The 14196-nt window shown below is 35.5% G+C and overlaps 1 protein-coding gene and 1 long non-coding RNA gene across 2 annotated transcripts; both read right to left on the bottom strand.

Annotated features, from left to right (window-relative positions):
• Positions 1-3162: 3162 nt before the first annotated feature.
• On the bottom strand, positions 3163-4997 carry LOC136800605 (uncharacterized). The gene is made up of 3 exons (XR_010845735.1): positions 4920-4997; positions 4384-4559; positions 3163-3422 (listed from the first exon to the last, which is right to left on the bottom strand). It is a non-coding gene; the product is annotated as an uncharacterized lncRNA (long non-coding RNA).
• A 97-nt stretch (positions 4998-5094) lies between these two features.
• LOC136800773 (uncharacterized) lies at positions 5095-11017 on the bottom strand. Its single transcript, XM_067057430.1, has 7 exons — positions 10330-11017; positions 9690-9871; positions 7739-7873; positions 6688-6953; positions 5981-6138; positions 5381-5466; positions 5095-5243 (listed from the first exon to the last, which is right to left on the bottom strand). Exons 1-7 carry the CDS (start codon positions 10932-10934, stop codon positions 5095-5097), a joined length of 1581 nt encoding a protein of 526 aa, XP_066913531.1. The 5' UTR covers positions 10935-11017.
• Positions 11018-14196: the final 3179 nt, after the last annotated feature.

Below are 14196 nucleotides of genomic sequence, written 5' to 3'. Positions count from 1 at the left end.
GTTTGCACTCGCACTTACTAGGATATACTATTTTAAATTTTATGTTAGATATATTAAGAAAGGCTGACCCATGACAATTACCGAAGTTTACAGCCGTCATTAAGGCTGTTCTATTCAAGCTCAATATAGAAGAATTATCTATTCGAATTGCGTATACAGAGCACGATTCGGAGAAAGTATATGAAAAGTGATTCTCCTTGACCATACATGTCCAGTATAAGGGAATATGTCAAACTGAAATTAAATGAAAGTTCAAATTTTCCTTTTGACAATGAGGGTGTACAAGTGAGCTATCTACCCTTCCCCACTGTCTTGGTATTGTGGAGATAATTTGAAATCAATTTAACTGGCCCAAATTTATTTAAGAAAAAACAAAAAATGTGATTATCTCAAGACTTGGTTCTTATAAAAAAAGTGAAGGAAACCTTTGATCTTTGTTTGTTTCCACATGGACCCATGAGGCCATCGGGCCAAGGGATACGAGGGTCCCTGTGCCCATTTGTTAAATTTCAAAATTTGCTTCTATAAATTTGAAAGATAAGGGGTCCCTATACCCCAATTAACATATCCCCAAACCCATGTCATTTGTTTCATTTGTTTCATTTTGAACTTTTATTCTTTTTATCATTTTGGCTCAATAAGGCCGGAGGTCATAGGGCATAAGGCGTCCCTATAACCCAGTGGACATACCCCAAACCCGTGTCATTTGTTTCATTTGTTTCATTTTGACTTTAAGTCTCGAAAAAAAGGAGAGACCCCCGTTCTTTTTATTCTTTTTGTCATTTTGGCTCAATAAGGCCGGGGGTCATAGGACATAAGGGGTCCCTATACCCCAGTGGACATAACCCAAACCCGTGTCATTTGTTTCATTTGTTTCATTTGTTTCATTTTGACTTTGAGTCTCAAAAAAGGAGAGACCCATCGTTCTTTTTATTCTTTTTGTCATTTTGGCTCAATGAGGCCGGGGGTCATAGGGCATAAGGGGTCCTATACCCCAATTGACATATCCCCAAACCCATGTCATTTGTTTCATTTGTTTCATTTTGAACTTTTATTCTTTTTATCATTTTGGCTCAATAAGGCCGGAGGTCATAGGGCATAAGGCGTCCCTATAACCCAGTGGACATACCCCAAACCCGTGTCATTTGTTTCATTTGTTTCATTTTGACTTTAAGTCTCGAAAAAAAGGAGAGACCCCCGTTCTTTTTATTCTTTTTGTCATTTTGGCTCAATAAGGCCGGGGGTCATAGGACATAAGGGGTCCCTATACCCCAGTGGACATAACCCAAACCCGTGTCATTTGTTTCATTTGTTTCATTTGTTTCATTTTGACTTTGAGTCTCAAAAAAGGAGAGACCCATCGTTCTTTTTATTCTTTTTGTCATTTTGGCTCAATGAGGCCGGGGGTCATAGGGCATAAGGGGTCCTATACCCCAATTGACATATCCCCAAACCCATGTCATTTGTTTCATTTGTTTCATTTTGAACTTTTATTCTTTTAGTCATTTTGGCTCAATAAGGCTCAATAAACTTTCATGTCTCGAGAAATTGAGGGAGTATGTTTTATTCATATTTCATTTTAATTATTCAAAATTCTTTTTTTAAGTAAGGCATATAACTTTGTTTATTTTAGTTTTAATTAGTTTTTGCAAAGTAAACAAATGGTAACATACTTTTGAGGACATTTTATTTCATTTATAAGGACCAACTTTATAAGAATCTAATCCATAACTATTTAACCATTTAAATTTATAATGTCTTGTAGCTGACTTTAAACGTATACGTCACAGTTAATCACGTATTTCGACGGCTTGTCACTGTGTCGGATGTATACTCGGCGCCTTAGGCCCTACAGGGTTGTTAGTAACGGTTCAAATTTCTATCATGTTATACCCGTCGAAGATAAAGATATATGAACTAATCACGTTTTAATAAAGCTTTGTTTTTCGATGTTTAATAGCTAAATAATGAAAGGCATGGGACGTAAAACAACGATTAAATACATATTTCAAGGGCTTGTCACGGTTCCGGGTGTATACGTCAGTTGACGGCTTGTCACTGTGCCGGGTGTATACTCGGCGCCCTAGGCCCCGCAGGGTTGTTAGTAACGGCTCGAATTTCTATCAGGTTATACCCGTCGTATAGAAAGATATATGAACGAATCAGGTCTTAATAAAGCTTTGTTTTTCATGTTTCAAAGCTTAATAATGAAATGCGTGGAACGTAATAAGACGATTAACTACGTATTTTGAGGGATGTATATGTCGGTTGACGGCTTGTCACTGTGCCGGGTATATACTCGGCGCCTTAGGCCCCGCAGGGTTGTTAGTAACGGTTCAAATTTCTATCATGTTATACCCGTCGAAGATAAAGATATATGAACTAATCATGTTTTAATAAAGCTTTGTTTTTCGATGTTTAATAGCTAAATAATGAAAGGCATGGGACGTAAAACAACGATTAATTACGTATTTCAAGGGCTTGTCACGGTTCCGGGTGTATACGTCAGTTGACGGCTTGTCACTGTGCCGGGTGTATACTCGGCGCCCTAGGCCCCGCAGGGTTGTTAGTAACGGCTCGAATTTCTATCAGGTTATACCCGCCGTATAGAAAAATATATGAACGAATCAGGTCTTAATAGAGCTCTGTTATTTTATGTTTCATAGCTTAATAATTAAAGTTAATTTTAAATTTGTACTATGTAAGTCTTTTTCAGTTCTTTTACTTTCTTAAAAATATGAATTGTCTACATCTAAATAATAAACAAAAGTCGTTTGAAAATACAAAAGAATAAATAACAACAAAAGAGCTACACGTATTTTTATAAGGAACACGTTCAAAAGATGGTAAGGGTAAAATTGTTAAGGAACTACTCAGGTAGCCTGGATATCCAGGCTGTAAACTATTTCACTGTTTAGTATTTCATATTTCATGTTCTGGTTTACCGCCTGGTCCACCTAAAGTGATTTACCTTCTAAAATTACAATGCATCCGCTTTCTTTCGCTCGTACCGCTTAATGCTGTAAGGGCCAATCTAAATGATGCGGAGCAATTCTGAAGCAAAAATAGGTTTTGCACTTTCATTCTCTAGTTGTACCAAGCTCTATAATTTTAGAACTTTGTATGTTGAGGTAAAATTAGCAGCTCTAACCTTAGAGGAAGGTTAAAGTTCTTTATAAAAAAACGTGTAAAATAAATATTTCAACTACCAGCTAGTCATGATTGGAGGAGGGTTAGGAGTTAAGGCTTAATCAATATTTTGCTTTTTTGCTTTTGTGTTAAAGTTACTTGGTGATCCTCTCATTATGTAAATGCATCAAATATAACACCATGAAAGTGTACCTTTCCCGATTCATATGTTTCGTCATGTGCTTATATTTCGAGAACCATGAAAACAATTGTTCGCATATTTCCGTATTCACCTGAAATAGAAAATAACCTTTAGGTGGGTTTACATCTGTAGGGAGAATCGATTACCTTTCCTTTGTCGATAACAATCAGAACATTAACAAAAGGCTCAAAATCACTTTTACGAATTCTTTTATGGGAGTTAATAACTTTTCAAATTAATCAGAAAGCGAAAATTAATTACTTTAGGCGTACAAACTTTCGCGCGTAGAAACTTTCGCGAGTTTCGCGAATTTTGGCCTATTTCGCGAAAGTAAATGTCTTTGAAAATTCTTGACAGGGTAATTTGTGAAAGTTTATGTTTGCGAAATTTTCTTTGAAAAATTGAAAATCTACAAAACTTCAAAATTGTAATAAATATAAAGTCTTTAGCATATTTCTAGCCTTTAACGCCTTTTCACAGTCAAAGAATAACCGTTTTTATTGGATTCAAGGACCATTTGTAACTTTTTAGTCGATTTTCGCTTAAAATTTCTCTGTTTTTTCCCAATGATTCGCGAAAGTTAATGCTCGCGAAAAATATTTCTTCCTCAAATTCGCGAAAGTAGATGTTGTGAATTTCGCGATTTTTCGACCTCGCGAAAGTTTCTGCTTGTGAAAGTTTCTACGCCTAAAGTATGATTTACAGAGTTAATTATGCCTTACAAAAATGTCTAACGTCGGCATAAAAATTGCCTTTCAAAATTGAACCCTCGTGCAGCTTATGAGGAGTGAAGACCTACCCTACAGTACATTTTACTGAAAGTCCTGACCCTTACATTGATGTCTCAACTTATTTTGCTGAAGTCTGGAAATGAGCCTGTCGACACAATGTGCAAAACAAATCAAAATGGTCAATTCTTTAATCGATTCTCCCCTTGATGTAAACCCACCCTTTTACCAATTAAAATTCATCACCCTCGATATACTCATTATATATTTCTTACAAATTTGTTTAGCGCAAATAGTTTACCAAAAAAAATCTCTGCTACATACATCTTTCAACGAGTCGCTGTTATCTGGGTTGCAATTTGCACGGCACCAAGTATCGATATGGTTTTTAAAATGAAACCTATCAGACCTATAATCCATGTCAGCCAATTTCTCTGATTTTTCTCTTCGGTTCATGGAATATTTTTTGAGGTGACACGCGTCGTCATATACGATACATTCTAAAAAATCAAAATTTACAAAACATGGTAAATCAGCCCTGAGCTTATTAGGTTCATTTTTTACAACCGGTACCTTGTTGGCAAAATAGTAAACGCTTTTTAACATGGTCAATTCATAATAGCGTGCTATCGACCATTTCCTTTTAAAAAGCTTATTCCGCTGCGCGCTGGGTCAACAAAATAAAAGAAAACAGGGCTTCAATGAACTTTAAAACAGTTTAATTTTATAAAATTTAACAATACCACCCAAAAGTAGACCGGCTATAAAGAGTTTTACCTTTTTGGAATACACTTGAATTGAGTTTTTTTATTTGCCAAGGCACATGTGTTTTTAGTACTACTAATTTTCAAAATATTTACCTATATCTTTCATTGATTCCATTTTCAATAACTCGTATAGATGACCGTACACTTGCAGTTTTGATTCGCTGATGTATAGCTCTTAAAGTAGACCGGCTATAAAGAGTTTTACCTTTTTGGAATACACTTGAATTGAGTTTTTTTATTTGCCAAGGCACATGTGTTTTTAGTACTACTAATTTTCAAAATATTTACCTATATCTTTCATTGATTCCATTTTCAATAACTCGTATAGATGACCGTACACTTGCAGTTTTGATTCGCTGATGTATAGCTCTTTCATGTTCACTACAACTCCGCAGGGGCTTGTGAAAACAAGGACACCTAGATAGATAGATAGATAGATAGATAGATAGATGGATGGATGGATGGATGAACAGACGGGGTAAAAGCGTTTTTATTAGTAGAGTATCAGGTTTTAAGTTGCAAAATGGAATTACATAAGAAATGAAGGACAATACCTGATGTTTTCTTATCTCTGGCTGAATGTTTTGTTTTTTCTGTTTGACATCTTTTTTTCTTCGCGGTTGTAGAATTTTGCTTCGCACTGAGAAAAGAATGATATCAACTTAATATAATACACCCCGTTCTCACAGCCCCACTGGAGACCCTTCCCACTTAAAAATTTGGCCAAAATATCGTCCCCGGTGAGAAATTTTACCTTAATTTTTGTCCCCGCTGAACATAATCAAATAAGCCAATCCTCACTTGAAACTTCTTTGCTATATTTTCCATCCTCGCTGAATTTTCTGACTCAAGATCATGGAATTGAATCCCCAGTCATTAGAAAAATGGGAATATCGATCCCCATGGACTTTTCGTCCGTTATTTTTACCCCCACTGGCTAAAAAAATCTCACCGGGTCTGTGAGAAGGGGGTGTGATAATCAATGCGCTCCATCATCATTAGCCCTTCCTATTCTGATGAAATCTTGAGAATGATTTCGCTTTTACAATTTGAAATATGTATTCAGATTTTTATATCTTTTTCTTTCTATCAACATTTACAGCCCGCGAAAGTGGGCCCACTTCGCCTGTTCTTATTACTTTTAGCCTAGTTACCAATTGATTGTTGATGTAGGTTTTATCACCGCTACGTTTTGATCACATCCAAGGTTTGTGTCGGTAACCTGTTCTACTAAGAAAGTCCCTTGGTTTTTGATGTGCTCCGGAATCTTTTCATCGCGAACCCATGTTTTTTCACCAGTATGCCACAAAATCTAAAAATAGAAATTTGGTTGATAACCATTGAGGTTTAAACCCAAAAGGCTAAGAGGCCAGGAGTCTCCTAGATGGAGTATGAAATCACTTATTTCCCATTAAAAATGCCTGCGCGTAGTTTTTAGACAAACATCGGATTAAACATAACATCTATCTCTAGATCTCGAAAGATTAGTCCTTAAAAACAAAAAAAACCGTTAGCTACAATCCGTAAAAGTATTTAACCCTGTTGTTTTCTAAAAAAAATCGATAGGTAGAATAATTAATGCGGTCAACTTTTCTTCTTATTTCAATGACATTTATTATTTAAAATTTGTGATCAAGAATTCAATCATTTCTCAAGTAAGTAAGAACCTCTAAAACAAACCACACATCTTTTTTGTATACACATGTGGACACCTTCAAGTACTACGGACTTGAAAAGACCTTTAATATTGTATGTGAAATTGGTCTACCATAATCGCTGCGTCTATGTTTCGATTATAATGTGTATACCTTGACAATCTTGACTTATTTCGGGCTTATTTCTGTCTTTCGTAATAACCTACCTGATAGAGTTTTGAATTCCTGGTCTCCTTGATAGCACAGATCTGTAACACTGAATAATCACCAGTTGTCTCTTGATCAATTTTGAGGTTGTCATTTATGCTATCTAATTCCCCCTCATCAACATTTTCTTCGGTTTCTTCGCTTACTCTTGTTTCATGATTTTTATCAATTGTAAGTTCTGTTTCATCCTCATGGTCTTTAGCCATACTGTTGCTTTCATGCAGTGAACAAAACTTTGAATCTTGAATTGGGGTGTTTAAGCATCCTATAAAATTTATAAAAATTGAAAATATGTCAGGTCCAAAAATCTATGTGATTGGGGGAGGGTTCTAAAAAATTAACATAGATTGACCTTTCAAACTAAGTGAGAGGAATTGACGAGAATTTGGTGTAGGTCTATTTTGGCACCAAGATAGGCTTATCCTTTCCAACCTAGAAATAGGGAATATTCAAATAAATAGATTTTATGTATAAGGATCTATTTGTCCTAGAAACCTTGTTTCTTGGGTTACCAATGAAGTTTAAGTCTGTTGGAATTGAATTTTCTTGGTAGGATTTGACGCCAAAAAATCCTACCGGTTTTTATATAAATGGCAAATTTAACTCATGAACAATGGAATTGCTACATTTTAATTCGTCATCAAAAAAGCTTCTCGGGAGGGGGGTAATATGGTTGCGAGCTGACGGGGAGCACCCAGCTTTCCACCCTCGGACCCTTACCGGGACTAGAAAGGAGGAAAAAAAGAAAACTTTGTGAATTTTACGACTCTCACGGGGACTAATTTTACCGTTTTTAACCAAATTTCGTTATTACCAGGGATGAAAAGTTGAAATTTTCCTATTTTCCCGACCCTTAGCGGAACTGAAATTTGATTTTCTGATATTTTCGACCTTTAGTGGGACTTTGGAAATCCAAAAAAAGGTACCCTTAAGGGCGGCACATACCATACCCCCCCCCGGGAAACGGCTCATATTTTAAGGCTTCATTTTTCTTGCCTGAGAAAGGTTCGATTCTAGCCCATCGGGCTTATACACTTCATTACGATTTACCTGTCTTAAATTCTTCTTTCATTGTAGGGAAAACGACGGATGTGATGTCTTTTACAGCGCAGACCCGACGGCTGGTCTTCATATTCCCATCCAAAACCAAAACTCTTCCACAACCCTGTTTCTCGCACTGATGACCTGGACAATAAAAAATAAATAACATAATCAGTTTAATTGAGAAAAATCTAGAAATACTGATATTTGAATGTGTATACATCAAATACCAATCTTGTCCCCTGGGCAACTATTTTTTACATGATGTTGATACTTAGCCCTGGAGAACTGCGCATTGGATTAAAAATCTCCCGTATGAAGAGATTTTCGATAAAAAAAGAAGAACCCATCCCATCAGAGATCAGAGTAGCTACAGAGTATGAAACAAGATGTTGTTCAAACAAGTAGTCACGTATATGGAAGCTCTACATTCAATGACTCAAGAAATGGGCCTAACATTTAACCTCAAATAAAGTGAGACAGATGATTTGGTTGCAGTCTTCACAACAGGGTCGCAAGAGGATATCTGTCTCTAGAAATCGTTTCTTCTCTTCCATCATGAATGGATGTTGTCGAATTACACGTGAATTTTTTTCATACACTTTTGGGAGATGAAAACATTCAGCCATGAAGATTTTCAGTAGACATATACTCAGTGTTGACTTTTTCAACAACTCGCACAAGGTCAAAAAACAGGTTTTTCATGAAATTCATTCCCTTTCTGCATCCTTTTTGTAAATTCATTATTTCAAGTTGCCCAAGCTTTGTTATTCTTGTTATATACTTTTTTTTATGGGAACCAGTAAAATTTTTCTAAGGCTCGGTTGTTCTTATTTTTTTGGCAGTTTGAGCCTGAAATTATTATTTTTCTGCTCTTATTTTTAGGCTGTATTTGAGTTATTTTTATTCTACTTTTGCCCCTAAATTGCACGAATTTGTTCTTCATAGTAGTAGTTGTATAGTTGTGTAGTGGATATCAGTCTTGACATCCGTGCAGCAGGTCGTGATTCGATTCCCACTCGGTGCTATGATTCACTTGGCAAGTGAGTGTATCTTCGCCCGGGTCAAACCATGCCATGTGAGGGGAATTGGGTACCATGCTCAGATACATGAGTGTGGGGGAGATATGCCTGACTCTGTGGCGTGGTTACTAATACTTTTGACCATGCGAGGATGCACTGTCCTCTCGAGTCGTTCGAGTATAGTAACTATACGCCATCAGCTCTGTGTGTCGCGAGCACGAGTTAGCAGAGCGAGGTAAGTGCTGTGATTTCCCTATCCTAGGATAGTGAATGCTGTCCAGGAGAGTGTGATTAATTGCGTGCGTCCCGTGCCTTCGTGCCTCGTGCGTCACGTGCCCTCGTTCCTTCGTGCCCTCGTGGGCAATTTTATTCGAGGACACATGAACTACCCACGTAATTTTTTTCAGGATTCACGTATTTTTTTTTCGGGACCCTCGTTATTTTATTCGGGACCCACGTAATTTTTTTCGGGACCCACAAAGGCACGGGGCACGGGACGCGCGAGGCACGAAGGCACGACCCACGAGGGCACGGGCACGTGACGCACGTAATTAATCACACTCTATCCAGGATAGGGCCTGTTCCGTTCATCGGAAGGTTCATCTCTCTCTGTTTGTTTTTCATTCAGGGTAAAGTTTTTCTTAGGTTTATTGTAAAGGCCCATTCCGCTCCACGGCTGGGCCAATAATCTTGGCATCATTAAAAAAGATGTTTTTGAGCGCTATAGTCATTATAAAATAAGTTGTTGGCGTCAAAAACCATAGTTTTTTGCGCTTTTTCACTTGAACCGGCCAATTTAACAGCCTATGCACACTTCAAGCGAATAGACCCAGAAGAAGTCGACGAGCCTGTTTCCCCAAAATATCTGTTTCACCTTGTTGAAGCAGTCATGATATGGCATTACACATAAATTAATCGTTTCAAGAATTTACACTTACCACTCCATTTTTCGACAAATTTCTTATAGAAATCTTCGTTAATACTTTTCAATAAAGTATTTCTGTCAGTTATAGTTTGATCGCATTTTATGGAATATGATCTGCATACATTTTTTACTGCATACAACAAGAACGCGTCTTCAAGTCTCCGCCTGTCGAGTGTTGGTCGGTTCATTTTCAACCTAAAAATCAAGATGTGTCATTTTGGTTGCATTAAGTCAGAGTTTCATGGCCACGGGGATCATCGGCAGACCACTTTGGTTTTACATCAGAGTGAATAAAATAGAGCTAAAATTAATTTCCGCCATTACACTAATCACAAATATAAAATTACCCATTCTTACAACTTCTACCCCCTTCTCAAAAACTCGGAGGACTTTTTCATCCAGCGAGGATGGTGTAAAAACAATGGACCAAAACTTGATGGGATTGATATTTACATATTTTTATGGCTAAGGATTTCAATTATTTTGTTTGCGAACCAGAAAAGTCAGTGTGGTGGGTGGAAATAGCATAATAACTTGCAGTGAGAATTGGCTTAATTGATTATATTGATAAAAAAACCACAAATCCTACAACAGTTTCAGCGGAAAATATTTTCAGGAGCTTATGAATACGTTTACTTTTATAAATTTTATACCTTTTGTTCGATGTCTTAGATTGTGCTTCCTCTTCTTCATTAATACCAAACAATTCGTTAAAAATTTGTGACTTGCACAAAAAAGCCAGGTTGGCGTAAAGCAGTTCACATTGATATTTCTTTAAAAGCGATGTACAGATGATAGTCTCTTCAGTACTAACAAACCATTTGTCATCTTCTGCCTCTACATCTAAAATTCTGTATTTGCCTTTCGAAAAGAATGTGCCGTATTCAGAAATATTGCACTTGGAACAAACCATTCTGAATCTCCAACCACGTCGAATGCCATGAATCTCGTCAAAAAAAGTACTCTCAGTTTTGTTCGATGAGATTAACTTGTTTCCACAAAATCTACATGTTCTTTTATTTGGAATGTAAAACACTGTCAATTTTTTCCCAACATCATCCTTATCTGTTTTACACTCATATAGAAGATTGTCTACATCTTTCATGAATTTTATTAAGTGTGAATTAGTAGGTGGCTCATGAAAAATTTGCTCGTAAAAGTACTTTGCTACATCCAGATTGTCAATTACAGAATCCCCAATTTCAAAATAAAGCTTCCAGAATTGAAATTTAATCTTCTCGCTGTTTAAATACGACATTGTCAATTTGTCTGAAAAAGACAGTTGTGAAAATTACGTTAGCTGGGGCACATGTCTAATCTATTCATATACCTTGAAAATCACACTTGCCTCTAATTACTAATTTCGGCGCCCCATTTGTTATTTTACGCTTTAGATAGGGAAGTTGTCGGCCAAAAAGAAAGAAAGAAACCCTAGAGTTTCCGTGCTCGCTTCGTTCGCGTTAGTTTTTTCTTTGCTTTTCATATCGGGCGCCAAAATCAAAATTCAAAAGTCTTTTTTAAGACATAACTATTTTACGATTTGTGACGTCATAATTTGATGACGTCATAATTCACACTTTCCTTAATAATTAATTTTTAGGTTAGTATTTTTTTTTAATAATTGATTTTTAGGTTAATATTTGTTTAGCTCTTTTAGTGCGCCAGGCGTAATCGCAAGGTTATGCCACTATCCCTTTGATGTGCCTTTGGTTGTTGGATGACACTTTTCAGATTTCTTTGCCTGTATTATTATTTGTTTTTAATTTATTAATCTAATGATACTTATATTTTAATAAAAAGTTTATTTTTGAAAAATATATCCAATTAAAAAAAAAAATTAGGTTAATATTCAATTACGTTACAAACGGGTCCTGAAACCTCACGGTATATGTCAACTGAAAATACCAAAGGGAATCTGTGAGAATGGGTGCTATTGATCGCTAATTTGGGATTTTATGACTTTTAAAGATCTAGACACGCCCTAACTCACCCGAGTCGGCCATCAAAGTCATAGTGAGGTCGTTTTACAAAAACACAGGCTGTTTATAGGAAAAAAATATGATCCAGCTTAAATTTTGCACAGACCTTCCTTATAGCATCCTTAAACCACAAAAAAATTCCCCTTAATTCCCATTGGTAGAACATCGTATTTTTGGGCAATTTTTCTTTTCCCCAGGCAAAACCCTAAGGGCGTAATTTTTTGAAAATTTCGGATCCAAAATTTCAAAATCATTTTCAGACAATATCATGTATACCATTCGAAAGCTCTCAAAAAACTATACAGAAGACTTTTAAACGGTTATAGCCGATTTCCTTACCTAACTAAAGATATTTCATGCGCAAGTTCCACTTTTCACCACATTTTTGTCTAAAACTAGTAAAATTGACCATAAATTACATCTTCTGTGTGAATTATCTCGAGTTAGGTAATGAAATATTTTGTGTCATTAATTATTTTGATGCTGATAATATACACGCTTTTTTTCTATAAGAATATTGTTTTTCATTTCATCATGGATATTCTTAACTTTTCGGGGAAATTCATCCTAAAGTATTCTTAACGTATTCTTAGGTTAGAATTCAAACCAAGCCTACATCTGACATGTAATGTGAACCCAAAGCAAAATTTTAAAGTATTTGTTAAAGCCTTGGTAATGTTGGGGAAAACAGGCAATTTACAGGTAGAAATGCATTAAAAACGGCTTTCTGAGGTTCGGTTCCCAAATTCCATGATGATGATATTCTTAGCATATTCTTAATTTTTTCGATAATTTCATCATGAATATTCTTATAAAGTATATTCTTATAAAAAAAAGCGTGTAAAAAGATAAAAATTGATACCCTATTCAACCTCCAAACACGTCGAAATAACTGTTTACGCATTTGACACGTGGCTCTATTTAAGTGAGACAGGAGTGAGCTTACTCTTCAATTCAAAATTTTCAAATTATAAGGAGAAAGGCTCTACGCTGGAGAAACAGAAAAAACTCCATAACCCAAATTTATCTGGTCTCTGGTCGTGGTCGTGGTTGCCATTTCTTGTCGATGTTTGGAAACTCCCTTAAAAATTTCACTTTACCAATAATTGATAGAATTACAAAGTTCGTTTCAAGAAAATTTAATTTTTTCACTTTGATAAAATTAAACATTTTCCTTAGATAAAGACTGAAATCTCGCTTTGGAAAGATTAAAAATTCCGCTTCGCCAAACCAAAGTAGTATTTAGAGATTTCGCTTTGATAAGATTTCAATTTTCTCTTTGATAAAGATTTAAATCCCGCTTGATGAAATAAGAGATTTCGCTTTGCAATACAGTATACACGTTTTTTTTATAGGGAACCTTAACTTTGCTCTGAGCCTGGAGTTCCTTATTTTTACAGAAAATTTCAGCCTCAAAGTTCCTTATGAGTTCCTTTGGAAAAACTTGATAGCATAACAACATACTCTTTTCTTATAAAAACCAGCTATTCTATATTTTTGACAAAGAACCTCAAATTGTTTTCGCTTTGTTGTTATTTTCGCTTGTATTCTGATGTACACGCTTTTTTTTTTATAAGAATGGTGTTTTTTCATTCCATCATGAATATTCTTAACTTTTTGGCGAAAATCATCCAAAAATATTCTTACGGTATTCTTAGGTTAAGATCGAAATTGGCAATCTACAGGTAAAAATGCATTAAAAATGGCATTCTTAGGTTCGGTTGCTAAATTCCATGATGGTGATATTCTTACCATATTCTTAATTTTTTGGGCATTTTCATCATGGACATTCTTATAAAGTGTATTCTTATAAAAAAAAAAAGCGTGTATTTGGGATTAAAACTATGTTACACTTTTTTTCATATAACAGCAATTTTATAAGAACAATGAGGCTCAAAATCGCAAGAAAATAAGAACAATTTAAGAACAATGCTGAGCCTGAAATACTCAATTTCAAGCAATTTAGGGGCAAAAGTAGTAAAAATTGGGTATAACGTCTAAAATACCTAAAATACAAGAACAAAATAAGAACAAGATAAGAACAATTTCAGGCTCAAACTGTCAAAAAAATAAGAACAGCCGAGCCTCAGAAAAATTTTACTGGTTCCTATAAAAAAAAGTGTATCTTGCAATTTTTGTCACGGCTGAAAATAAGCAAACAAACCAAACCTCTCTGCAAAATAGTGAGCTATTTTTACCATCCAAACTAAATCTTTTGACTTGAAATCTCCAGCCATAAAAAATATGAGAATATCAATCCACATCGAGTTTCACTACATTCACTCGTCTATCAACTATTAACTTGTTTTGAAATTTTTGAAAATTAAAAAAGATTATGCGCAAAGAATCTTTAAAAAGTACTTTATAGACTTATATAAGCAAATTTTTTGTAAGCACAATTTAGTTATTCGTACACAGTACTCGTCGCGGTTATAACTTTACAATAGTTACAATTCATACAATTCATCTTTTGAGTAAAATTATGACTTTGTTTCCAAACCACGTGTACATTCTACAAAAAATTACACGAAACGTACTCTA

The sequence above is a fragment of the Clytia hemisphaerica genome, unplaced genomic scaffold (assembly GCF_902728285.1).
Source record: "Clytia hemisphaerica strain Z4C2 unplaced genomic scaffold, Clytia hemisphaerica genome assembly, whole genome shotgun sequence".
Lineage (NCBI taxonomy): Eukaryota > Metazoa > Cnidaria > Hydrozoa > Leptothecata > Clytiidae > Clytia > Clytia hemisphaerica.
The sequence above is the reverse complement of the archived record's forward strand: the minus strand, read 5'-3'. Positions and strand labels throughout refer to the sequence as shown.